Source organism: Oncorhynchus mykiss, chromosome 4 (genome assembly GCF_057628025.1).
Source record: "Oncorhynchus mykiss isolate SJ-2025 chromosome 4, ASM5762802v1, whole genome shotgun sequence".
NCBI lineage: Eukaryota > Metazoa > Chordata > Actinopteri > Salmoniformes > Salmonidae > Oncorhynchus > Oncorhynchus mykiss.
Genome location: NC_143025.1, coordinates 15,815,136 through 15,841,846, shown reverse-complemented (window position 1 = coordinate 15,841,846; position 26,711 = coordinate 15,815,136). Strand labels below are relative to the sequence as shown.

The 26,711-nt window shown below is 43.0% G+C and overlaps 2 protein-coding genes across 4 annotated transcripts; both read right to left on the bottom strand.

Annotated features, from left to right (window-relative positions):
• Positions 1-350: 350 nt before the first annotated feature.
• On the bottom strand, positions 351-20,449 carry fnbp4 (formin binding protein 4). 3 transcript variants are annotated; one of them, XM_090231266.1, is made up of 18 exons: positions 20,085-20,248; positions 19,452-19,535; positions 18,078-18,196; positions 11,914-12,015; positions 11,609-11,789; positions 11,320-11,470; positions 9,724-9,820; positions 9,275-9,601; positions 8,879-9,074; positions 7,628-7,737; positions 7,384-7,488; positions 6,976-7,109; positions 5,835-5,992; positions 5,209-5,480; positions 4,804-4,930; positions 4,364-4,548; positions 1,774-1,931; positions 351-1,376 (listed from the first exon to the last, which is right to left on the bottom strand). In XM_090231266.1, the coding sequence occupies exons 5-18, from the start codon at positions 11,673-11,675 to the stop codon at positions 1,283-1,285; spliced, it is 2,181 nt and encodes a 726-aa protein (XP_090087392.1). In that variant the 5' UTR covers positions 11,676-11,789; positions 11,914-12,015; positions 18,078-18,196; positions 19,452-19,535; positions 20,085-20,248; the 3' UTR covers positions 351-1,282. The 3 variants fall into 3 exon arrangements, 2 of the variants coding, with proteins under 2 accessions (XP_090087392.1, XP_021454589.3); XR_016495131.1 differs by lacking the exon at positions 11,914-12,015 and having other exon boundaries at positions 6,480-7,109; positions 20,085-20,449; XM_021598914.3 differs by lacking the exon at positions 11,914-12,015 and having other exon boundaries at positions 20,085-20,448.
• Positions 20,450-22,942: 2,493 nt separating this feature from the next.
• On the bottom strand, positions 22,943-25,934 carry lrrc10 (leucine rich repeat containing 10). Its single transcript, XM_021598913.3, has one exon. The coding sequence runs from the start codon at positions 25,437-25,439 to the stop codon at positions 24,585-24,587; it is 855 nt and encodes a 284-aa protein (XP_021454588.2). The 5' UTR covers positions 25,440-25,934; the 3' UTR covers positions 22,943-24,584.
• Positions 25,935-26,711: the final 777 nt, after the last annotated feature.

Below are 26,711 nucleotides of genomic sequence, written 5' to 3'. Positions count from 1 at the left end.
AACATTACACGCTGCGTTTAGATTTTTGTTCAGTGTTATGATGCAAGGTGATGTGTTGATCAGTCAGTCAGCAGTCCCCTGCACTGTCAGCTGTGTCAAACAAGCCCAATGTCATAAGAGGATAGAACTTACGCAGGTTAGGAGAATCAGGTTTAGGGTTGGCAAAGATTCTCAGGCGAGACTCAAACATGCAACATGTCACTGACATTTGCTCCATCCCTTCTAGCCATGATCCATCACCCACAACTGACCCTGTGATTACTCATAATTCAGTCCCCCACAAAAGGTGAACAGTCAATGAAGACACCCATGATGGCACTGTCAAATGAATAATGAGCTGACAATTAAAGTTTCCCCAAAAAAGTTTAATAACTTGAATACAAAATTGTTGCCAGTGTTTTACTAGGACATAGGCCTATGGAATTCACACAGCTGAAAAACTGCACCCCCCCCCACCCCAAAAAAAGACACTCCCCTTGCCACCAAACTAGTCTTGATGGTTTTCAGCACAAGAAAAGACCTCTGAATTATGAGGATTATTTGTTAGCTCTTGACAAGAGAGTGGGATGGGTACTGGTTGCATACTCATCTACTGGCTTAAATTGAAAAACTGCAGAGAATTGTTGCAATTTAGAGGTTCCACTATAGGGCCATGTGATAATTCACATTTTATACATCACTTAAATCTCCCATCTGAAGTCAGATAAAAAAACTGATGAAAGGGTATGTTCAGGATATACCATGAATAAACTAAAAGTACTGTTAATTACTATAGTTGAAGCATTAGAAAAGACAAGCGCTCATTGCATTTCCATCCGCCCTCTAATAAAATGGAAGTGTGGATTATTCAGAGAAACAGCAGTTATTATTAGGAAGATGTTATTAAATCATAGTTTATTAAAAATGGGCAAGAGGAACATGGGGAGGTCAAAACAAAGAGTTGATCTCCATTACAAACAAAGATTTAGAAACTCCAGCATTCTTAGTGCCGTACGTTTCACAGAAAACGGCATTTATGCTTTAAACAGGTAGAGGGGGATGTTTGGTAGGAGAGTCCAGTTTACCATATTAAAAACCCTAGTGGGTTTTACAGCCAAGAAATTTAAAAAAAAAACATTCAAGCCCATCCAATATATTCACAGACGAAGATATGAGGGGCTATTCAAAACCTGTTTCAAAATGACAGTGAGTCAAGTGCACAGTCAGTCCTCTCATTCTTATCCAACATTTGGAGTCAGGTTAAGGAGGAGTGTGTGTGTGTAGGCGGGGAGGGGAGTGTGTGTTACGTGCTCTTCATCATCTTCCTCTTCTTCAACATCCTCTCTCGCCAGTCATCAGGTAAAGCCTCAAAGTTGGCATTCTTTCCAGCTTTGCCCCTGCAATCCAACAGATAAATCTATTTCTTACTGCCTTTCACCAAAAACGTGTGCATTACAAGTTAAAATATAAAAACCTAATGCATGTCTCCCAACACATAGTTTGCAATCACAGTAATTCAGCTCAGGTTTGTGAAAGTCCTCATCATTGAGAGGCATGTCAAGAAAAACAGCAGGTACACTAAGGAACAGTAACCACTGCTGGACTAGATCAAACAGACTTCTAATTTTTTTTTTAATCAGAGGCTGTATGCATCAAGTGTCTCAGAGTAGGAGTGCTGATGTAGGATCAGCCTTTTAGATCATTATGAATAAGATACATGGACACGCCTACTGTGCGATTCTTAATAAGGCCCAAGAAATGTACAACTTATAAAAATGGGGGGGGGGCTCTTACGTGAGTAACTGCTGCTGTTTCCACTCCTCAATGCTCCTCTTGTTGAGCTGGTCCCTGTCCTCGTCGCTAGAACTAGCCTGCTCCTCCTCGTCCAGCTCTTTCTGGATGCTCTGCCACTTCTTCACCAGGGACGGCATCTTCGTCTTGCTCTTCTTCGACTGGACACAGCAACCAGGGGAATAACGGAGAGAGTGGGGGATTGTCATTTAATGCCATCATTGATTTGATTCTACTAGGAGACGCTTCAAAATATATATATATATTTTTTTTATACATCAAATTAGACTGATCGTTTACAATCCTTTCTCCTCAATGCATAGAACAGATGAAAAGTTAGTCGCATGCGCCAAATACATCAGGTGTAGACTGTACAGTGAAATTCTTACTTACTAGCCCTTAACCAACAATGCAGTTTAGTTTATTTAGTAAATATTTTCTTAAGTAAAAAATAAAATGAGACAGGGGGTACCAGTACCAAGTCAATGTTTAGAAGCTGGGGGTTTAGAAGCTGTTAAGGAGCCTTTTGGACCTAGACTTGGCGCTCCGGTAACGCTTGCCGTGCAATAGCAGAGAGAACAGTCCGACTTGGGTGACTGTAGTTTGACAATTTTTTGGGCCTTCCTCTGACCCGCCAAGTATATAGGTCCTGGATGGCAAGAAGCTTGGCCCCAGTAATGTACTGGGCCATACGCACTACCCTCTGTAGCGCCCTACGGTCGGATGCTGAGCAGTTGCCAAACCAAGTGGTGATGTAACCGTTCAGGATGCTCTCGATGGTGCAGCTGTAGAACTTTTTGGTGATCTGGGGACCCATGCCAAATCTTTTCAGTCTCCTGAGGGGGGAAAGGCATTGTTGTGCCCTCGTCCAAACACACCAAGAAAGTTGTGACCATGATAGTTCGTTGGTGGACACCAGGGAACTTGAAGCCACTAGAGCCCCATCGATGTGAATGGGGTTGTGTTCTGCCCTTCTTTTCCTGTAGTACACGATCATCTCCTTTGTCTTGCTCACGTTGGAGAGGTTGTGGTCCTGGCACCACACTGCCAGGTCTCTGACATCCTCCATAGGCTGTCTCATCATGCTCGGTGATCAGGCCTACCACCGTTGTCGTCAGCAAACGTAATGAAGGTGTGGAGTCCTGCTTGGCCACGCATGTGGGTGGACAGGGAGTACAGGAGGGGCCCCAGGGCTGAGGATCAGCGTGGCAGATGTGTTGTTGCCTGCCCTAACCACCTGGGGGTGGCCCATCAGGAAGTCCAGGATCCAGTTGCAGAGGGAGGTGTATTGTCCTTCGCATAGTGATGAGCTTTGTGGGCACTACGGCGTTGAATGCTGAGCTGTAGTCAATGAATGGCACTTTTGTCCAAGTGGGAAATGGCAGTGTGGAGTGCGATTGAGATTGCATCATCTGTGGATCGGTTGGGGCGGTATGCGAATTGTAGTGGGTCTAGGGTTTCCGGGATGATGGTGTTGATGTGAACCATGACCAGCCTTTCTAAGCACTTCATGGCTACCGATATGAGTGCTACAGGGCAGTAGTCATTTAGGCAGGTTACTGTCGCTTTCTTGGGCACAGGGACTATGGTGTTCTGCTTGAAACATGTAGGTATTACAGACGCAGACAGGGAGAGGTTGAAAATGTCAGTGAAGACACTTGCCATTTGGTCCGCGCATGCTCCGAGAACACGTCCTAGTAATCCATCTGGTCCTGCGCCCTTGTGAATGTCGACCTGCTTAAAAAAGGTCTTGCTCACATAGGCTACGGAGAGCGTGATCACAGTCGTCCGAAACAGCTGGTGCTCTCATGCACGCTTCAGTGTTGCTTGCCTCGAAGCGAGCATAAAAAGTAATTTAGCTCGTCTGGTAGCTCACGTTACTGGGCAGCTCGCGGTTGGGCTTTATTGTATATAGGGGTGTGACGTTTAAACTAATTTGGGATCAATAACGTCTAAAATAAAAATCCTAACTGAAACCACCCCCTTTTTGTACAACGTCGTAGTGAAGTTATCACAACTACAATGAATAGATCCTGAGCATCAAAAATACAAATTAATTGATTGAGAGCTTGCAGAGAACAGTCAAGCTCTCAAAGACCATACGTGGCGTTGACAGATTGTTGGCCATCCATTAACATGCTGTTATTGAAATTAGCCATCACATTTATGAGAAGTGGGACATGAAGTACATACAAAAAAAAAAATGGAGGAGAGGCACAGGAGAATCTAAAATGGCATTAATACCATCGTTGCTGAGTGGGTGAAGGACAGCAGTTAGGTGAGCGCCATTAGGTAGGGTTTCCACAAGTTACCACAGACATAAAATCAAAATTGCCTACATTGTAAAAATGTATGAAAACAGGAAATTGTAGAAGTAGGTGGGCTTTATGACTGTGGCTGTGGTTACTCGTGACGACCAGTAGGTAGGTAGCCAGGACTGCAGTAGATTGAACTGCATTGTCCCCTAGCGGTTAGACGCAGAACCATATCTGGATTGTGAATTCGCATCATGGCGATTCTTTTTAAAATGGTTAAAATGTCAAGCATTTTTTGTCACATTACTAATTGGATATGAAAATAAAAAAACACCCACCTTATCCTTCTTTAGTTTCTTGGTCTTGTCCGTTAGCAATGTTTTAAACCCTGTGGGGTCCAAGGCAGAGGGGGCCTGAGCGGGGGGTAGCGGGGGGCGGGTAGGGGGAGGTGGGAGAGGTGGGGCCACGGTTTCAGAAGGCAGTGGCGGTGTAGCTACCGCAGACTCACCCCAGTAGGCAGCTCCTGACATCACAGGACAGACCACAAAAGTCAACTATTTGATACAAGCCCTACACAGTTTAATTGCAAACCATGTGATCTCTAAACACCACACACCTATACTGTGAGACACTAGTGACCTTACATCTCCCATCAGAAAAATACTTCAATCACAGTAATTCAGTACAGGTCTGTGAAAGTTCTCATCATTGAGTCCTGTTACTTCAAGAGTAATGTTGACGTTGTCAGTCTGCTGGTTTTCACGTTATTGCTTTTTACCTGCTGTGGCGATGGTCTGTGTGTAGAGGATGGCGCTGCTGCCAATGGTTACAGCCTTGGTCAGCTGACCTGATCCTGAAGCCTTGCGTTTCTGACTCTTACCCAGCGAGGCTGTAGACTCCACAACCTGAGGACAGAAAATACTGAAACAGATTAGCTTACAGTAAAAGCCCATCTTATGCTAATGTACATCTCCGATCAGATTTTTTGGGGGTTGCAATCACATTCATTCAGTACCGGTCTGTGAAAGTTATTATTTAGAGTTACGTTAACAAAAACCAGCAGGCCCACTGACTGGTACTTGGCAACTGCTGGACTAAGCTGTCATCTAAAAAAGTGTTCTTAGTCTAATCACAAGACTACTAGATGACATTTGAGGTCTGGATTAGTAGAACGGTCACATACCTTTACGCCAACAACACCCGGAGGGAGTGGAGGCTCTGTTCCAGGTGCTGGAGGCTCACTGTCATCATCCTCCATCTCTACCTCCTCTATCTCTCCATCATCCTCCAGGGGAGGAGGGGGGAGAGGGGGAGGTGACTCTGGGGGTGGAGGGGGAGGCGGGGGGGAGTCGGCAGGGGGAGGGGGCTGGTCAGGGGGAAGTGGGGGCTGAGGCACAGACCAATAGGAGGGAAGGCCAGGCTGAGGGGGGACAATGGGTGTGAAGACTGAAGCTCCTGCAATATGATAGAAAATATATAAAAGCTGGGGTTAGTTGTGTACCCTTTCTTTGTCAGAAGGGAGGAGTAAGGTTAACCAAATATTGACAAGTTAGTAATATATGACAGTGGCAGGTTCCATAGCTCAAGACTTGCTAGTTAGCTGCTGAAAGACAAATGTGCTAAGCTGTCCATCTCCCTTCAGATTTTTTTTTGCAATCACAGTCATTCAGTACAGGTCTGTGAAAGTTCATCGAGAGTCATGCAACTAGCCAACTAGTGTGGTTCAAGGCCAAGAGATTCATCTGGACCTGTAGATACAGTGGCTGTTATGGGCCGTTAAGAAGACAGTGAAGGGTCTTGGTGACTGACCTGCAACTGCGAGCCCACCAGTGGGTACGGGCGGGGGTTTGGGGTCCCCATGTATGGATGTCTTGGTATTTTCTACTTCTTCCACGTCTTCCTCTGCTGGGAAGTCCCACTGGGAGGCACTGGTGCGGTCATTGGTATAGAAATACCTCCTCTGCTCTCTAGAAGGAGGGAGAACAGAGATACAAGACAGTCTCAACAGCTGGCCTCATAACTGGCTGAGTCGCTGTATACTTGAGGGGGGGGGGGGTGGGGAATAGGGAGATGGGACTGCCACAGAGGGGGAATGTTGGGCTGGACAGCCAGGTTAGCCATCCAGGAGAAGGGACGGATTGGATTGATGGGGAACCCACCTTAACGCTCTCAAAACCAAATTAACAAACCAAAACAAACAGCTTGGGTCCTGTAAAGTCGATCAAAGCAGGGTTCAGATGTTCACATAATGTTTGTCATGACAACATACATAAACAACCTTTTGCCCCCCAAACATATATGCCAGAGATATAGGCATCTTCATCATCAACTCAACAACCAAATGCAAAGAAACTAAACACTTTATACATGTTTTTTTTACATCAGAAATATCTATCAATTTTCAGTCAATCAAGGAATAAAAACAGGAAACATATGAAATAGAGTTGGTCTGACCTGCTGGGTCCTCGTCAACGCTCCGTCTTCGCTTTAACTGAAACGGTTTGTGACACTTCTCGTTTCCGGGGGGTCACTCTGTCGCCCAGCAATGCATTCTGGGGCTGTAGTCCTGTAAAGTGCAAAGCTCTCGCGCACAACCACCTTCCTAGCTACCGTACCCCTGTTCCACTAAGTGGACCCCCAAAGCAGTCTACAGAGCTCCCCACCAAAATACAAGATCCAGAGTCTGGGCTATGGTTGGACAGGACAGGTTGTCCTATCTCTGGTGGTAGTGTTGGGGGATCAGGCTGCTCCCTTATCACAACTGGCAGTGCAGAGTGCCAGCATTGCATCACAGAAACCTTGAGTGTCTCCATTTCATGTAATCCACAGATTGGTTAGGATCTCCCCCATATCAGGTTAAAAAGGTGGCGACCCCAGCTCTGAGGGGGTCGTTGTCACAGGGGTTGGGGGGTGGGGTGATTAAAGATGTTAAAAGGTAAGGAGCGCGTACCTGTCCCAGTGGCACGACCAGCCTTTAGGGGCGGCGTTAAGTTCGTAATGTTTTATGTGCTCAGCGGCTTCCTGCAGCCTGCGGCGGAGATAGATCCCGTTCAGAGCCCCCTCCCGCCAGTCAGCGATCCGCGTCTGACAGAAAGGAAGGGAAAAGAGAGGGGGGGAGAGACAATGACTGTTAGGCATACACCTTGTTTTCTAAAATGAGGATGGTGATCAAATTAATAAAAAAATCTCCCATCAGAACAATAACTTGCAATCAGTCAGTACAGGTCTGTGAAAGTTCCCATCGTTGAGTCATGCAGCTAGCCAACTAATGCAGTTTTAAGGCCAAGAAATTATCATCTGGACCTGAAGATATAGGCTGTCATTGTAGGAAAACTATGACAGACTATGGTCCTCCTACCTCAGTCTGTAACAGAAGAAGCTGAAAGTTGGAGATAGTTTTCTTGTTGATCCCCAAAAACTCCATCTTGCTGGTTAAGGTGTTGGCAAGTTCGCCAATCTGAAACTGAACATTCAAAACATTTGATTAATTAGTTAGCCACCAGTTATTTTAAAATCACTCATGACTAGGCACACAGTTCTCATGCCAAGGCCCTACTACGAAGAGTTAAATTGGTGCGAGAGTTGATAAAAAGTTTCAGTACCTTGAGCTCTGGAGTTTCGACTTCCTCCTTTGGTGGCACATTAGGAACCGTTTTGTCCCCAGTTTCCTGGTCCTCCTCTTCCCCGGCCTTCTCTGGGACTTTGGAATGTGCTGCAAAACATGCATAAGAGGACTTGTATTAAGGCTAACCCTACATGTGTATGACAGAGTTGGCCTGGGCAGCATATCAGATCTTAAGGCCTCAGGACTCAACATTAACGCTGTCCGCTTGCAAGGGGCAAGTTAAAAAAATATAACACCTATTTTTTATTTTTGCAGATTACAGATCCGTTGCCTGAATGGACAAGTAAAAAAGATCATACAAAAGTCATAATATCAAAAACAATAAAAAATAAATAATAAATAATTGTAGGCCTGCATTGACAGGCATGAGCAGTCTTTCATTTGAGATCAAAGCGAGACGCGTTTGCACATTTGTTGATAATTGCTAGTGAGTTATTTGCCCAGTTTAGCCCATTTTGTTTAAGCAATAAAACCAATGCTGCATACTCTAGTTGTAAAACACTCTATTGGCCGTGTAATTCTGAGAAAGTAACTCCTATGCTGTCAAGAACTCCTCTGAACAATCAATTACTGAATTAGCTACCTTACCAATCTTAGCCATTTCATTCCAGGTTCACTGAACGAGTGAATTATTTCATCAAGACATACTGTAAGTAGTTGGATGTAATTGTAATGTGTCAGGCTTTTGAGCCAGTCTCACTTGAACATACCACATTGTAAAAAGAGTAAAAATAAATCAGTTTTGGTGTCATCAGTGCTGGTGTTTGAGCAGGGTTGGATGAAAAGCCTGCACACCCAGTAGCTCTCCAGATGGAGGGTTGACGGACCACGTGTTTTAAATAGTAGCCCATCAGTACAGTATTTTACTATGTTGGGGGGTTAAGTGCCTTGCTCAAGGCCACAACGGCAGGAGATGTAATACATGACATCAGATCAGCAGCCTTCCATTGTCAATACCAGTAATAATGTTATTTTGTGAAGTGGTTTCTTGCAACATACAACAATTTTCAGTTACCTTTTTGGACCATGGTGTTAAAGACCAAGTGACTTGAGCTTAAGTCCTACTTGTTCAAAAGACTAGTGGGTAAAAAAGTGAATGTCCAGCACTGGTCCTAGAGAAGAGTTTACATCCCAGGATGAACCACATCAGAACAATATAATAATGTAATCTGCCCAGAGTTTGTGTATCTGGACTGGATCGCATGCTAACGGTTCTCCAGACACTCACCTGTGTCTGGGTCTTCCCGTGTATCTGAGTCCCTGCTGTTTGAATCGGGGCTGGCTGCTCTGAGGAAGGCCGTCTTCCACATGGCCTTTTTCGGAAGCAGGCTACGAGGCCCGGTGGCGGCCTCCTGACTGGCCTCAGAACAGGGGCTGGAGCCCCCCACACTGCAATCGCCCTCTTCCAATGCCCGCAGCTCAGCCTAGGGGGCAGAGCGACAAAAAGAGGAAAGAGACTCATGTTGGATTCGTTGTAAAGGATAACTCCCAACTGTACACACTAGTTCTGCACGTGTTGAATTGTCAACATTTGTGACCTTTTCAAAAGAGTTACAATATATAAACTTGCTTGACACATGCAACATCCCTGGTTAAATAAAGGATGAATCAAATATAAGCTCACCTTTTTCCTGTCCAGAGCCAGCTCCAGCTCCATGGTGTCCTCTTCTGTCTCCTCTGCATCAGAGTCCTCCTCAGACTGGTTCCTGCTGCATTGGTCTCTCAGTGGGTGTGTGGGGGTGTCTGGCTCATTCAGTGGAGGAGCAGGGGACCCTGGGAGGCTATCCTCCAAGCTGTTCTCCCTCTCCTCCAGCCCCCCCACCAGCCTTTTCCGCCACTTCTCCTCCGCTTCTTTCACCTCGGCAGGGATGAGGGGACCGAGGAGGGAGGCTGCCACACCATGACGCTCCTCTTCCTCACTGGTAAGGGCCACCACACTCTCCATCACTTCCTGTCAAAGAGACACTCAAAGTAAGACATACACAGTCACACTTTTGCCAACAAATGGGCAGTCAAGTACTTTTTGGGGATTCACACTGAATCACTGAGCACAAAAGTAGTCAAATAACTCACCTTTTTTGTCTTGGATGTTAGGGAACTAACAGCAGTGGAGTGTTGTTCAGCATAGCATCCTGCACTCTGTGTAGCTCCATTGCCATTGACTGTTGAGCTACAGGGGATGAAACAGAAAACAGATAAAAACTAAGAACAAAACACATTTCAGAGTCATGCTATAGCATACAAATCCACTTGTATGACTAACATTCAATATTATGTTGTACCATCCACTAACACCTCACATGTCTGTGTACTGCTGCAGGCTCTGCACCTGGTGGGCTAGTTAGTAGAGTTCGACAAATAAAAATAAAAAATCGGCATGGCCGATTTCAAGTTTCATAACAAATCGATAAATCTGCCCTTTTGGACGCCGATTATGGCCGATAACAGTCAATCCACGAGGAGACTGCGTAGCAGGCTGACCACCTGTTACGTGAGTGCAGCATCAAAAGGACCTTGTGGCTGCAAGGAGCCAAGGTAAGTTGCTAGCTAGCATTAAACCTATCTTTCATTTTTTTTTTTTTAAATAGCACAATAGTTGCAATAATGTACCTAATTATAAACATCAATGCCTTTCTTAAAATCAATACACAAGTATATATTTTGTTAACCTGCATATGTAGTTAAGAAATTCATGATAGCAGACAATATTAACTAGGGAAATTGTGTAACTTCTCTTGCGTTCAGTGCAAGCAGAGTCAGGGTATATGCAGCAGTTTGGGCCGCCTGGCTTGTTGAACTGTTGAAAGGCCATTTATTCCTAACAAAAGACTGTAATTCATTTGCCAGAATTGTACAAAATTATGACATAACATTGAAGGTTGTGCAATGTAACAGTAATATTTAGATTTAGGGATGCCACCCGTTAGATAAAATACGGAACAGTTCCATATTTCACTGAAAGAATAAACATTTTGTTTTCGAAATTATAGTTTCTGGATTTGACCATATTAATGACCAAAGGCTCATATTTCTGTGTGTTTATTATAATGGAGTATATGATTTGATAGGGCAGTCTGAGCGGTGGTAGGCAGCAGCAGGCTCGTAAGCATTCATTCAAACAGCAACTCTCAGCAATGCTGGGATGCACAGCGCTGTTAATGACTTCAAGCCCATCAACTTCCGAGATTTGGCTGGCAATACTAAAGTGCCTATAAGAACATCCAATAGTCAAAGGTATATGAAATACAAATGGTAGAGAGAGAAATAGTATACCTACAACCTAAAACTTCTTAACTGGGAATATTGAAGACTCATGTTAACAGGAACCACCTCATGTTCTGAGCAAGGAACTGAATTTTTTTTTTTTTTTTTACATGGCACATATTGCACTTTAACTTTCTTCTCCAACATTGTGTTTTTGCATTATTTAAACCAAATTTAACATTTTTCATTATTTATTTGAGACTAAAAATATGTTATTTATGTATTATATTAAGTTAAGTGTTCCTTGTTCATTCAGTATTGTTGTAAATGTCATTTATTGCAAAAATAATAAATAGGCGGATTAATCGGTATCGGCTTTTTTGGTCCTCCAATAAATCGTATCGGTGTTGAAAAATCATAAAATCGGTCGACCTCATTACTACCAGGTAGTAATTAACATCTCACCTGTCTGTGTACTGCTGCAGGCCCTGTACCTGGTGGGCCAGGTAATAAGGCAGCTGCCAGGCCACTTCGTTGGTCTGAGTGTTCCAGTAGTAGTAACATCCTGTATTGTCATCCCACACCTCCTGCCAGTCCCCCATCTCCAATCCTCCCACTGGTTGACAGGAAACAAATAAGGAAGGAACTCTAGATCAGCAGAACCGCACACTTGACATGTCATAAACAATGGCCAACTGAACTTCTCAGGTAAGTTCTACACAAATGTATGAAATACAATAAAACCTGTCGTCACCTCCAGCGAGTGAAGTATGGGTATCGTACTGGAAGTCCGCCCCAGTACTCTCAGGCTCTGTCCCCATCTCAGAGGCATGTTGCTGGGCTTTGGGTTCTGGACGAGGTGGGGTGGGGGCTGGGGCCGACGGATCCCCTGTGGGCTCCTCTGAGCCCGGCTGTGTAGTGATTGCATCAATTTCCTATTGGGGGGGGGGAACAGTTAATTGGGTTTATTAAAAGGATAACACTTGCCTAATGACATTAACAAATCAGGGAAATAAAGGCCAACGCGTGGCGATCACTTGTATAGCGTCTGATTCGCACCTGAATCAGTAGACTAATCCATTGCGAAGGCTGCGGGGATGGCACATCACTCTAGACAGGCATCAGCAACGTAAGGCACGCGAGTGCCGCAGGGGAATTTGCCTTGGCATGCCAAGCAAGTTGATAAAAAAGGACAAAAAGTGAAATTGCATTGTTTTCCATAAATGGCTACTGCCTTGGACCAGACACCGTTTGAGAGAATATTCCTTAGGCCTACGGTATGTGTGAAGGTACGGTATGTGTGAAGATAACATGTCTTAGGTATAATTTTTAAATGTTGAGTCAACTCATGCGCATTAAATTGTGTCATAACTTCATTGTGTGAATTGTATCATTCACTGTTACCTATTTCACCAGTAGAACAGAATTTACAGTTAATTCCCATAAATGAGTGTAAACAGATTAGAAATTATGTTACTCAATTTAATACATTATCATCCTTTACCATTCTCATTGTTGGAGTGGACAAGTTGTTTGCAGAGCTCACAACCTACACTACACGTGTGAGAAACAAGTTTCAGTTTCATTTTAAATGGTCAATGTAGTTATTGTATTGTTTGGAGCACTCCTGTCAATGTTGAGTAAGGAACCGTAGGCCTAGGCTACACGACCTGCGCACAAATGTATACATTAACCCATTTGGGGATGTCTGGTAGTCTTAACTCACAACCACTAATGACCCGTGGAGCTTCTCAAAGTAATCTCTTCACCTCAAAACAGCAAGTAAACTAAGTGTTTTTAAATCCATTGGGAACAATAGTCTTTCCAGCGCTCTCTTTCGATAGCCACTGAACCTCGATGTGAAATTGAAAGATATCATGCTCTGATCAGGTGGAAACGTAATTATTACTGAACAAAAATATAAAATGTAACATACAACAATTTCACTGAGTTGCAGTTCATAGGGAAATCAATTGAAATAAATTCATTAGGCCCTGATCTATGGATTTCACGTCATGGACATGGGCCCACCCACTCGGGAGCCAGGTCCACCCACTGGGGAGCTAGGCACAGTCAATGATAATTAGTTTTTCCCTGACCAAAGGGCTTTATTACAGACAGAAATACTCCTCAGTTTCATCAGCTGTCTGGGTCGCAGACGATCCCGCAGGCAAAGAAGCCGGATGCGGATGTCCTGGGCTGGCGTGTTTATGGTATTTCTCTCTTCCAAAAGACAGCACCAATGTCCCCAATCACCACCCTGGGGGCTTTGGGATACTATTTTAGACCAGAGGAAAGAGCACCTCCTACTGGCCCTCCAACACCATTTCCAGCAGATCTGGTCTCCCATCTACAGACAGACCCGACCAACCCTGCCTAGCTTCAGAAGCAAGCCAGCAGTGGGATGCAGGGTGATATACTCCTGGCTAAGAGAAATTAACATTACATTTGCCAACAGCTGTAGTTGACATTCCTGCAGTCAGCATGCCAATTGCACACTCGGTCAAAACACCTGTGACATTGCGTTGAGTGGTAAAACTTCACATTTTAGAGTTGCCTTATTGTCCCCAGTACAAGGTGCATCTGTTTAATGATCATGCTGTTTAATCAACTTCTTGATATGCCACACCTGTCAGGTGGATTAATTATCTTGGCAAATGAGATATGCTCATTAACAGATGTAAAAAGATGTGGGCACAAAATTTGAGAGAAATAAGCTTTGTGCGTATAGAACATGTAATTTCAGCTCATGAAACCAATACTTAACATGTTGCGTTTATATTTTTGATATAGAGTACTAGTCAAAAGTTTCAACACCTACTCATTCCAGGGTTTTTATTTTTACTACATTGTAGATAAACAGTGTAGACATCAAAACTATGAAATAACACATATGGAATGATGTAGAAACCAAGTGTTAAATCAAAATATATTTTATGAGATTCTTCACCCGTTGCTTTGACCACCCTTTGCTTTGACAGCTTTGCATACTCTTGGCATTCTCTCAACCAGCTTCATGAGGTAGTCACCTGGAATGCATTTCAATTAACAGGTGTGCCTTGTTAAAAGCTCATTTGTGGAATTTATTTCCTTCTTAGTGCATTTGAGCCAATCAGTTGTGTTGTGACAAGGTAGGGGGGGTATATAGATGGTCTTTTACCAAATAGGGCGATCAAGAACAGCTCAAATAAGCAAAGAGAAATGACAGTCCATCATTACTTTAAGACATGAAGGTCAGTCAACACGGAAAAAATCAAGAACTTGAAAGTTTCTTCAAGTTCAGTCGCAAAAGCCATAAAGAGCTATGATGAAACTGGCTCTCATGAGGACCGCAACAGGAAAGGAAGACCCAGAGTTACCTCTGCTGCTGAGGATAAGTTCCAGCCCCCAAATAAATGCTTCAGAGTTCAAGTAACAAACATCAACTGCTCAGAGGAAACTGCATGAAATCAGGTCTTTGTGGTAAAATTGCTGCAAAGAAACCACTACTAAAGGACACCAATAAGAAGAGACCTGCTTGGGCCAAGAAACACAAGCAATGGACATTAGACCGGTGGAAATGTGTCCTTTGGTCTGATGAGTCCAAATTAGATTTTAGGTTCCAAATGCCGTCTCTTTGTGAGACGCAGAGTAGCCGCATGTGTGGTTCCCACCGTGAAGCATGGAGGTGGTGTGATGGTGGCACTGACAGTGATTTATTTAGAACTCAAGGCACACTTAGCCAGCATGGCTACCACAGCATTCTGCAGTGATACGCCATCCATCTGGTTTGCGCTTAGTGGGACGATCATTTGTTTTTTCAACAGGACAATGGCTATTTGACCAAGGAGAGTGACGAGTGCTGCATCAGATGACCTGGCCTCCACAATCACCTGACCTCAACTCAATTGAGATGAGTTGGACCGCAGAGTGAAGGAAAATCAGCCAACAAGTGCTCAGCACATGTGGAAACTACTTCAAGACTGTTGGAAATAGCATTCCTCATGAAGCTGGTTGAGAGAATACCATGAGTGTGCAAAGCTGTCAAGGCAAAGGGTGGCTACTTTCAAGAATCTCAAATCTATTTTGATTTGTTTAACACTTGTGGTGGATGAATCAGAATTAGTTGGGTAACATAAGTAATTAAGATGTCTTATCTACACAATATTCTTATGTGATATACTTTATTAGAATGTATTTCTTTGGACTCTAGTTTTGGCAGTTGCATTTCTTCCCTCAGCTGGGGCTCAGTCACTTGGGGCCCAGAGAGGGGAGAGGTCAGGCTTGTCTTTTACATGTCTCTGGTGCTATGCAGAATATCAGAAAGGGATGAGGACAGGATGGAACATGGTCTTCATATGTGAATGTGTCTTTACCTATTAAACCATGTGAAGGGATGGCGTGATTAATGGGGAACCAATTACTTGTCTCCACAATGTCTGTGAGCAAGTCACTCCCTCCTTTGGCATTGGGGGGAGGTGTAGGGCAGTGTCTGGAACCCCTTTATGTCCTCTCTGATGTTGCACTTATCCTGGGATAGTGTATGACCTAGAGGCTCGCTCCCCTCAGTGAGCATGTCCAGGAGAGGGGTCAAGAGGGGGTTTACTTGAGATGCGAGTATCTAGAGTTGCCAATTAAGTTATGCCATTGGATGTGGTAATGGTTCTGTGCTATGAAGTACCAGGAACAAGATTAGAACCTCGTCTTAAGGACCAAACTGAACAATAATTTATAGCGAATATTATCTGTTATACTCCTTTCTCAACTGTTCCTAAGATCTGTGGTTCATCATGTAAGTTGAGAGGGGTGTGTCTTGGCTATAAAATATCTTTGTACTTTTGTTGGTACTTTCAATGGTTCATTAGAGATGGCTCATCATTGAAAGTCAAATGCTATTGCAAAGCTCTTATTAAAGATGTAGTTTAAGTATAACTGACTGGTGTGTGAAGTTTGTAACTCTCCTCATTTGGTAAAGCAGAAATAAGCCACCACACACTTTTTTGGTTACTACATGATTCCATGTGTTACTTCATAGTTTTTATGTCTTCAGTATTATTCTACAAATGTAGAAAACAGTAAATTAAGAAAATGAGTAGGTGTCTAAATGTTTGACTGGTACTGTATATCCGATTACTTTTTATCCCTTGCGCAAATACAGCAGTGTCTGGAGCTCACTGAGGAAGGAAACTGAGGTACCAGAATAGTTGATACAATGTTTATGAGCTGTCACCAGCCCCAGTTGATACAATGTTTCAAGTATGATGCAGACAGGAGGAGTAGAGGGACGAATGTGATTGAACGAAAATGAACAAACCTCCAATATGATTCATAGGAATTATATATATTTTAAATCAGAATATTTTCTACCTGCAATGTTTGTGTTGGCTTTATGTGGGCTATTTTTACCTAGATGGCAATAAAAACATTTTTTTAACAAAAGTGTGCATATGAAAAATCAGAAGTGGCAGCCAGATTGGTAGAAACTGTAAATTGGCACTCTACATGAGAAAGGTTGCCAACCCCTGGTGTAGCATATTACAGGCAACTTCAGGAGCGTAATGGCAGAATCAGCAAAGGCCAGCAGGAGGAGGGCAAGGAACAGGTTCTGGTCATCTTTATCTGTCTACCTCGAGTCATGTGTGTATTAATGATGTCACACAGTGCCCTTAACAGACAAGCTTGGTGCATATAAACTCAGCAAATAAAGAAACGTCCTCTCACTGTCAACAGCATTTATTTTCAGCAAACTTAAGAGTGAGTATGTGTAAATTTTATGAACATAAGATTCATCAACAGACAAACTGAACAAGTTCCACAGACATATGATTAACAGAAATCGAATAATGCGTCCATGAAAAGGGGGCGGGTCAAAATAAAAAGTCAGTAGCTGGTGTGGCCACCAGCTGCATTAAGTACTGCAGTGCATCTCCTCATGGACTGCACCAGATTTGTCTGTTCTTGCTGTGAGATGTCACCCTACTCCTCCACCAAGGCACCTGCCAGTTCCCAGACATTTCTGTGGGGGGGGGGGGGGGGGCGCCCTCCGATACAACCGGTTGACGGTACAACCGTCCCAGACGGTTGAGATCCGGGCTCTACGCTGGCCATGGCCGACCACTGACATTCCTATCTTGCAGGAAGGGTACCATGAGCCTGCATGAAGGGTACCACATGAGGGAGGAGGATGTCTTCCCTGTAACGCACAGCGCTGAGATTGCCTGCAATGACAACAAGCTCAGTCCAATGATGCTGTGACACACCGCCCCAGACCATGACGGACCCTCTACCTCCAAATATATCCCGCTCCAGAGTACGGGCCTCGGTGTAACGCTCATTCCTTCGACGATAAATGCGAATCCGACCATCACCACAGGTGAGACAAAACCGCGACTCGTCAGTGAAGAGCACTTTTTGCCAGTCCTGTCTGGTCCAGCGACGGTGGGTTTGTGCCCATAGGCAAGATTGTTGCCGGTGATGTTTGGTGAGGACCTGCCTTACAACAGGCCTACAAGCTCTCAGTCCAACCGCTCTCAGCCTATTGCGGACAGTCAGAGCACTGATTGTGCGTTCCTGGTGTAATTTGGGCAGTTGGTGTTGCCATCCAGTACCTGTCCCGCAGGTCTGATGTTCAGATGTACCGATCCTGTGCAGGTGTTGTTACATGTGGTCTGCCACTGCGAGGACGATCAATTGTCCATCCTGTCTCCCTGTCTTAGGCATCTCACAGTACGGACATGGCAATTTATTGCCCTGGTCACATCTGCAGTCCTCATGCCTCCTTGCAGCATGCCCAAGGCACGTTCACGCAGATGAGCAGGGACCCTGGGCATCTTTCTTTTGGTGTTTTTCAAAGTCAGTAGAAAGGCCTCTTTAGTGTCCTAAGTTTTGCCTACCGTCTGTAAGCTGTTAGTGTCTTAACGACCATTCCACAGGTGAATGTTAATTAATTGTTTATGGTTCATTGAACAAGCACGGGAAACAGTGTTTAAACCCTTTACAATGAAGATCTGTGAAGTTATTGGGATTTTTTACAAATGATCCTTGAAAGACAGGGTCCTGAAAAGGGGACGTTTATTTTTTTGATGAGTTTAGTTGATTTATTAAAACATATTTTTTGTCTCCATATAGAGACGCAGCCTGTTTTTAAACAATTGCGATTGGTTGAAAGAACAGACTACTGTTGACCCAAAACAAATGTGGGGTCGGGGACAGCCCTAACAGAAATAGAGTATTGATATACTCACAGCCATGAAGTTGGCGAGTATATCTGCAGACTGGTGTTGGGTCCTGACAGAGGGAGGCTGTGGGTCGGCATCCTCTTCGTCATCACTGTCCTCATAGGCCCCCAAGAGGGACAGACCCTCTGAGGAGAAACGCAGAGTCACTGGTCAGGTGTGTACATAGGCAACTATGCTTGTGCGCACGATTAGTAAACAGCCCTGAAGACATCTTGTGTTACCTCCCCCAGCTAATGCATAGGCTTGAGCTCAGCAGGACAACAGTTGTCTGGCAGGAGACCTGGGTTTGAACCAAATTCACACAAGCAGATGTGCCAGGACGCACACACCAATATGGCATAGAGTGCCTTCAGAAAGTATTCATACCCCTTGACTTATTCTATATAGTGTTACATCCCGAATTCAAAATCAATTAAATACACAGACAACCAGGTTCTCTGTGATTTTTTCCTGTGCTTAGTTCTATTCCAATTTTTTTTAATCCTAAAAAAAAAAACTCTATATGAAGAGTGGTACTCCGTGATGTGTTGGATTTGACCCAAACATCGTATTCAGGATATAAAGTTCATTTATTTGCAATTTTTTTTGCAGTATAACTTTAGTGCCTTATTGCAAACAGGATGCATGTTTTGGAATATTTGTATTCTTTACATGCTTCCTTTTCATTTGGGATAGTATTGTGGATTAACTACAATGTTGATCCACCCTCAGTTCTATTACATCCATTAAACTAAATATTTTATAGTCGGTCATCATATGCTTTATAGTGAAATCCATGAGCGGTTTCCTCCCTCTCCGGTAAACTGAGTTAGGAAGGCCGCCTGTATCTTTGTAGTGACTGGGTGTATAGATACACCAACCAAAGTGTAATTAATAAATGTCACCATGCTCAAAAGGATATTCAATGTCTGATTTTTTATTTTAACCCATCTACCAAAAAGTTGATCTTCACGAGGCATTGGAAAACCTCCATGGTCTTTGTGGTTGAATCTGTTTGAAATTCATGGCTCGACTGAGGGAACTTACAGATAATTGTATGTGTGGGGTACAGAGATGAGGTAGTCATTCAAAAATCATGATAAACACTTATTGCACACATTGATTCCATGCAATTTATGCTATTAGTTGTTAAACAAACATTTACCCCTTAACTTATTTAGGCTTGCCATAACAAAGGGGCTGAATACTTGACTCAAAATGTAAACGTTTCATTTTTAATGAATTTGTCATTTTCGAAAAAACACAATTCCCCTTTGACATTATGGGGTATTGTGTGTAGGCCAGTGACAAAATCTCAATTTGATCAATTTTACATTCCGGCTGTAACAAAACGTGGAACAAGTCAAGGGATGGGAATACTTTTTTTAGGCACTATCTTACCTGTGGCCTTAACGGGCATCCTCATTTCTGTGGTTACTTCTCTTGGAAAACTGTATTCATCCCCGTTACCACCCTCCTGCTCGTCTGCAAAACACGCATAATTGCAATTGTTAAAATGGCTTATTTAGCTGGCTAGATATGTGGCCTGGATTGAGCAGAGGGCTCAGTAGAGCAAGTCTAGCTACCATTGATAGGCATAGCTAATTGTAGAAATTGTCATCGTGCTAGTTTGTGTAACGTGTTTGGTCACAATCAGACAACAGGCCGCACGAGACAACAAATCGCTATTTGCGCAATATGTTAGCCTAACATATTCACGTTAACTAGCTAGGTAGCCTAGCCAGCTAACACTTTAGAAAACGCGAAACACCCCAAAATCTACAGTGTTGCATTTGTTGCTTCTGAACTAGTTATTTAAATATAGTGAAGAAGTAAAACAAAGCATTAATTTCCGGAACATAACGTTACATTTTGAACGACTGACTAGCCAACCTAGCTAGGCTACGTCACCAGCTAGGCCAGTTAGCTAGCTTCTACAATGCGTGATCAGGGAAAAATGGGCCCGATTTTGATCGAATCATCCACCGACCGAAAACCAAAACATAAAATATGATATTGTCGTCGTGTTTTTACCTTCGGATGCTGAACCTAAAGAGTCTTCTCTTCCACAGACGGCCCCGCTTCGAGGTGGGAAAAGCTGCAGTATTGTTCTGCGTCCTCCTGTTCCTGTGCGAGTTCTCTTTCCCATCGCTGGTCTCTGGTCCCACTGAGGTATATGGGTGCAGCGTCTATGCACTAACCCACCGAGCCAAAGGCATTGCTGTTTGTACCGTTGAATTTTTTTAAAGAAACTATCCACAACACATCCGGTGTCAAAGGGAGGGTATCTGTACAAAAGTTCTAATGCTGTTTTATAAGACCTGTTTTTGTGTATTTCTTATATTTATATTACTTGTGTATAGGGAACATCATTGAGAGAGATGACATACGGAAGTCCTGTAGGCGTTAGTAGTAGATTACATACATTTAATTTGTGAACATTTGATTGAATTAAAGTAGTAGAGTCTAAATGAATTACATTCATATGTTTGCTATATTTCAAGACCAAAATCACCATCATGATAATTATAACTTCATCACAAGCTTTTCTTACAATAGTGCACTGCCAAAAAAGTGTGATAACTAAAAAATCTTCAACATGATTTGATTAGGCAACATTTGTTGTTCTTGTAGCCTACTACTCAGTCTCAGATAACACAATATTCCACTTGTGTGTCATATCTAGAGCTAGTCTCATACAGCTGTTTTTATTTTATTTTATTATAGATAAGAAGCTCCTGTGATAATATTAAAACCCATTTAAAGTATTTGAGTCAAATATATGGCCCTATCTGTCAGATAACCTAAATTATGCATAACTCTGGATGAAAGGTGCATAGCTTGACTTTAGCCATCCATCATAGATATTAATCACCTCACAGAAATAAGCCTTGGCAGGTAGGAACAGTTTTTCATATGCTAGAGAATTGTGGAAAATTAGATAGGTCTATGTAAAGTCATTAGTTAACTGATTAGTCACTCAAAAAGTGGCTCTGTGAATTATAATAGCCTATGACGAAATTATCTGTATTGAATCTTTTTATGAAAATAATGCCTACTCACAATACTATACAGTACATAATAAGCATTCGGAAAGTATTCAGAGCCCTTGACTTTTTCCACATTTTGTTACATTACAGCCTTATTCTAAAATGGATTAAATATTTTTTCCCCCTCATCAATCTACACACAATACCCCATAATGATAAATGACAAAAAACAGAAATTCCTTATTTACATAAGTATTCAGACCCTTTGCTATAAGACTCGAAATTGAGCTCATGTGCATCTTGTTTCCATTGATCATCCTTGAGATGTTTCTACATTTTGATTATAGTCCACCTGTGGTAAATTCAATTGATTGGACATGATTTGGAAAGGCACACACCTGTCTATATAAGGTCCCACAGTTGACAGTGCAAGTCAGATCAAAAACCAAGCCATGAGGTCGAAGGAGTTGTCCATAGAGCGCCAAGACAGGATTGTGTCGAGGCACAGCTCTGAGAAAGGGTACTAAAACATGTCTGCAGCATTGAAGGTCCCCAACAACACAGTGGCCTCCATCATTCTTAAATGGAAGAAGTTTGGAACCACCAAGATTCTTCCTAGATCTGGCCGTCTGACCAAATGGGGGAGAAGGGCCTTGGTCAGGGACATGACAAAGAACCCGGGCTCCAGAGTTCCTCTGTGGATATGGGAGAACCTTCCAGAAGGACAACCATCTCTACAGCTCTCCACCAATCCGGCCTTTATGGTAGAGTGACCAGACGGAAGCCACTCCTTAGTAAAAGGCACATGACAGCCCGCTTGGAGTTTGCCAACAGGCACCTAAAGGACTCAGACCATAAGAAACAAGATTCTCTAGTCTGATGAAACCAAGATTGAGTTCTTTGGTCTGAATGCCAAGTGTCACGTCTGGAGGAAACCTGACACCCATCCCTACGGTGAAGCATGGTGGTGGCAGCATCATGCTGTGTGGATGTTTTTCAGTGGCAAAGACTGGGAGACTAGTCAGGACAAAGGGAAAGATGAACGGAGTAAAGTACAGAGAGATCCTGAATGAAAACTATTTAATCCATATTAGAATAAGGTTGTAACATGTGGAAAAAGTCATGGGGTCTGAATACTTTCCAAATGCACTGTACAGTAAGTATGCTGTCCCCAGCAAAGGTTCATGAATAGAGTCATCTGGCAGAATTTCCTTCCCACTGGGCACAGACTGGTTGAATCAACATTGTGTCAATGTAATTTGTCAACGTATTGTGATGTCGAATCTACATGGAAAATACATATCATTTGAAAAAATTAATCAAAGTAAATTGTTGTTTTGAGGGTGAAATTTCAACCACATGATTGTCGTAATTTTAATACATGCAAACCTTGTGTAACACGTGTTGAGTTTGTACCATTGAAACAATGTCAGATCTTCAATTGTATATCCACTATCAGAATTAAAAAAACTATAGGCTGGGCAGCACCTCTTACTTGACCTATCTACAACAGCTATTCATTTGATATCCCATCCAGGTTTTTTTTAAGCAGGCCCAGTCCTGCTTAGCTTTGATATTTGACACTGACGACTACCAATGTGCTATCATGATATTGATAGATCTATTAATAATTAAATATATTCACTGTTGCTCTTAGAGTATGGTTACCCTTTAGAATGACTTTATTTGTCATATCATCAATGATACTATTCAGGCTAAGTAATCAACCGCTATTGTTTCAATTCAACTCAGGATTCAACTAAAAATAGACAATACATAAAGGCCTAGAGTTTCAAGCTTTGGTTGATTTAAAATTGAATGTATAAATTAATCATTGATATGTGGGATTCATGTTTCCATCTTAACCAAAAATCGAAATGAATGAATGGGACTAAATCAAACTTTATTTGAAGAGCATTTAAAGTTTTATTAAATGTATTCCTATTATTTAACTTGATTATTGTTTGAGACTTTAATCCAACATATTCATTAATAATTTGTAGACAGACTGGAATTAAAGTCAGACAACGTCAGTGACACAAAAGATACATATAGTGGGGGGGTGGGAGTATTTAGTCAGCCACCAATTGTGCATGTATGGAATGGGCCAAAAATACTTATTTTCCACCATAATTTGCAAATAAATTCATTAAAAATCCTACAATGTGATTTTCTGGATTTTCTTTTCTCATTTTGTCTGTCATAGTTGAAGTGTACCTATGATGAAAATTACAGGCCTCATCTTTTTAAGTGGGAGAACTTGCACAATTGGTGGCTGACTAAATACTTTTTTGCCCCACTGTAAATCTCCTTCAAATGTTGATATTTGGTTGCGTTGACAACCAAACACAATTCAATATCACTTTTGCAATACAGTAAATAGCCTATTAACTTGTTGACAAGTTAACAAATTATGTTGGATTTACATCTCCAACTAAACCAAAAATAAAATGTTAAGCATATGATTTAGCCAGTGGCTCAGATGAAACTATGCAAGCATTAGACATCCTTTAAATGTTGATATTTGGTTGCGTTGTCAACCAAACACAATTCAATATTACTTTTGTAAGACAGTAAATAGCCTAAAGTTTTTGCTAATTTACAAACTAATGTAATTGAATAAATACTATCTTAAAATGACTAACACATCCATGACCACATGTTGAGGTTACGCTAATGTAACTATAAATGTCTTCTTCTGAAATCATAGAAAGCATGCTTGTTCAAGATGCAAAGGTCGCAGGTCTGTGGAGCTCTTCACAAATGCTTAAATAATCTGTGCAGAATCTCTAACATCATTGATCACTTGCAATATGTACTTTTAATGTAATCTCAACTGCAATCCAAGTCATTTGGTTCTGCTATTAGATGAAGCACAGTGATAACACATTAAGTTGTTGTATAAATACAAAAGATCTGACATTGTATTATCATTCTAACTTTGTTGTGCTTTAAAATGGTTTAAAGTGCTGTGATAACACATTTTAGATGAAAACAAAACAAAAAAATCAGACATGGTTTTTCTATTGGAATTTTGTTGTGCTTTCAGATGGTTGAAACCATAGTGATAACACATTGGGAATACAACAAACTCTGTCTGTCATTTTGAGTGGGTGATTAAATGTTGAAATCTCATTGATCAACATCTCAACAATATTACCCCAATTTCCATGTTGAAATGACGTGGTGTGCCCCGGGGTTCATGTCTCCAGAAATGTATTGAATTGGAAAATAACCTGTAAAATGAACTGAATACGAGCAAAATAAAATCCTTCAAGTCTGCAGACAGTGATGTAAAAGTAGAGAACTTCATATCAGATTCCTCCTGGCACTCTTCGTGAGGTCCATGTTTCATCATGATGGAAACCAATCGTAACAGCTTATTATTTGTCATCTGTGTTTAGGTCCATATCATTGGCCTGACCATATTTGGAACAAAACACCATCAGGCCTGGCTGCTGGCCGTTCTCCAGTAAGTGGTCGTTCTTCAGTAAGTGCTCCACTTGACTGGCATCCTGTTCCCCAGTTTAGCCACGGTTGAAGGTCAGATGCTTCCACAACCCTTTTCAAGTAGTGAGTCCAGTTGTCCCTCTGGGGCAAGTTCCTTCACCTCAATCGGAGTCTCACACACTTTCAACCCATCCTCACCATCCTCTTCATCATCCGAGCTGTCTGCCCAGCGTCCAACCCTTCTGACCCCCTCCCCGACCACAGGTGCGTTCACACAGGGGTTGTGGTCGTAGATTACCAGTTTCAACCCCTGCAAGTGGGACAGACCAGGAAAGCGGCGGATTTTGTTGCGGTCCACATCGATCACGGCCAGAAGGTGCATGGCGAGCAACACTGGCGGGAACTCACACAGCTGGTTCCCGGCTAGCCAGATACTCCTCAGCTCCTCTAACCCACCGAGCTCCATGGGCAGTTTGCTTATCTGGTTGTACCCCAGATGGAGCGTCTTGAGGTTGGGGAGGTCGCAGACCACACTGGGGAACTGAGTGAAACAGTTAGTCTCCAACCACAGGGTATTAAGTTCTTTCAGCTCGCCCAGCTCCCGTGGGAGGCACCAGAGCTGGTTGTTGCCCAGATACAGGATGTTAAGCTGAGGTAGTTGACACACAGCCGCAGGCAGCTCCTCGAAACAGTTGAAGTCAAGAGCTAAGAGTTGCAGCTTCCTCAGGCCCTGCAAGTCTGCAGGTAGGGTGCTCAGGTTGTTGCCACTTAGGTAGAGCTTGACCAGCTCATTGAACAGGCAGGCAGCCACAGGAAGACGACGCAGCTGCAGTTTGCTCAGGTCTAGTGTCCGATCGAGAGGCATCTCCTTCAGGTCGCCCACCAGGAAACGCTGGCAGCGCTCGGAGGGGATAAAGGCCACAGCGCCACGTATGACGTTCCCCATCATGAGCAGCCTGAGTCTCCCTGATGCTGCCCTACACCCACTCTTGTTCAGCCGCAGAGCTGAGGGGGGAGTGAGCAGCTCATGGAAGAATGTCCAGGAAAGTCCATTCTCTAACTGTCATGATTAGCAGTAGAAGCTGTCAAGTCTGGTGCCATTTTACAAAAAACAACAAGAATAACACTGGAAATATGACTAGATGACTGAATCCCTTACAACTTGACTGAAACCCAGAAAGGCAATTCCAATGTCAAACTATCAGTCCATGCATGTTGTGACCCCCACAAAGCTGGAGATTATACTTGACGGTCTCTATAAAAACACCTACTTTAGAGAGTCGTGTGGATTGAGGGGATCCTTCTCACAATAAGACTTCCAAATTATGTTTGCCAGCTTTCCCCCAAATAGTGGTATGTCAGTGTTGTATCCCACCTAGTGAAGGTGTTGCCGATATTCCCAGACCCTTGCACAGACCTCTGTTGGCTCGCTCTCTTTCTGTCTGTGGCTCTGAGCTTTGCCTAGGCTCTTAAGCAGTAGCAAATGACGAGCTGCTCACTCCTCCCCATTTGTGCTTAATGACTTTCCCCCTCTCCATAACGTGAGAGAGCAAGGGGGGGGGGGGGGGGGGGGGGGTCTATGTTCTGCAGAACAGAATGTAGTCAGTTGATAAGTGTATAAGAGGTGTTAAGTGATCAAAGAGCACGGGAGGTCATCTACATTCCGTCCGTCTACAAGCCCTCCCACAGCCTGGGAGCCAAGTCTTTATCATCGCCACACAAGTGGCCTTTCACTCTTAAATAATGTGCAGAATTTGTGACTGTTACCAGAGGCTGTCATGTTTCTGAACTATGGCACAGTGTTGCAAGCAGCCATGTGAGAGAGCCAGAGAGTGTTTTGGTCAAGCTGGAAAAGCTTTAAATCATCGGGTGGTTTGAAATGTTTGCTGCATGGAGTGGAAAATTAAGTAACAGCCTCCAAAAAAAGTAAAGAGGCATATCAGGGGGATGTAAATGCCAGAGTGGCCTGGGCTTTGTCAACCCCAAGTTATGGAGTCCTGTCTGCTTAGCTCACACGTTGACTTGGTGTGAGCTGTGAGTGTGTGAGGGCTATGGACACCTAGCCACAGCTGGTGGCTGGGGTTACTGAGCTTCTGGGAAGTGTACTGTATGTAGTCTTTCTGTTTCAATTCCTTTTAAAGAAGATTAAAATGGGATGCAATCAGTCCAGAGCCAGACTGCATAGGGGAGAGTGGGATAAGTTGAGCCATTTTTTACATTC

Excerpts from the sequence above, each read along its gene's own strand:
- fnbp4 (XM_021598914.3), bottom strand. The coding sequence starts at position 20,199 with ATGGGAAAGAGAACTCGCACAGGAACAGGAGGACGCAGAACAATACTG. Across the intron at positions 11,471-11,608 it reads CCATACTTCACTCGCTGGAG|TGGGAGGATTGGAGATGGGG; the intron begins GTGACGACAGGT and ends CCTGTCAACCAG. Across the intron at positions 9,602-9,723 it reads TAACATCCAAGACAAAAAAG|GAAGTGATGGAGAGTGTGGT; the intron begins GTGAGTTATTTG and ends TCTCTTTGACAG.
- lrrc10 (XM_021598913.3), bottom strand. The coding sequence starts at position 25,439 with ATGATGGGGAACGTCATACGTGGCGCTGTGGCCTTTATCCCCTCCGAG.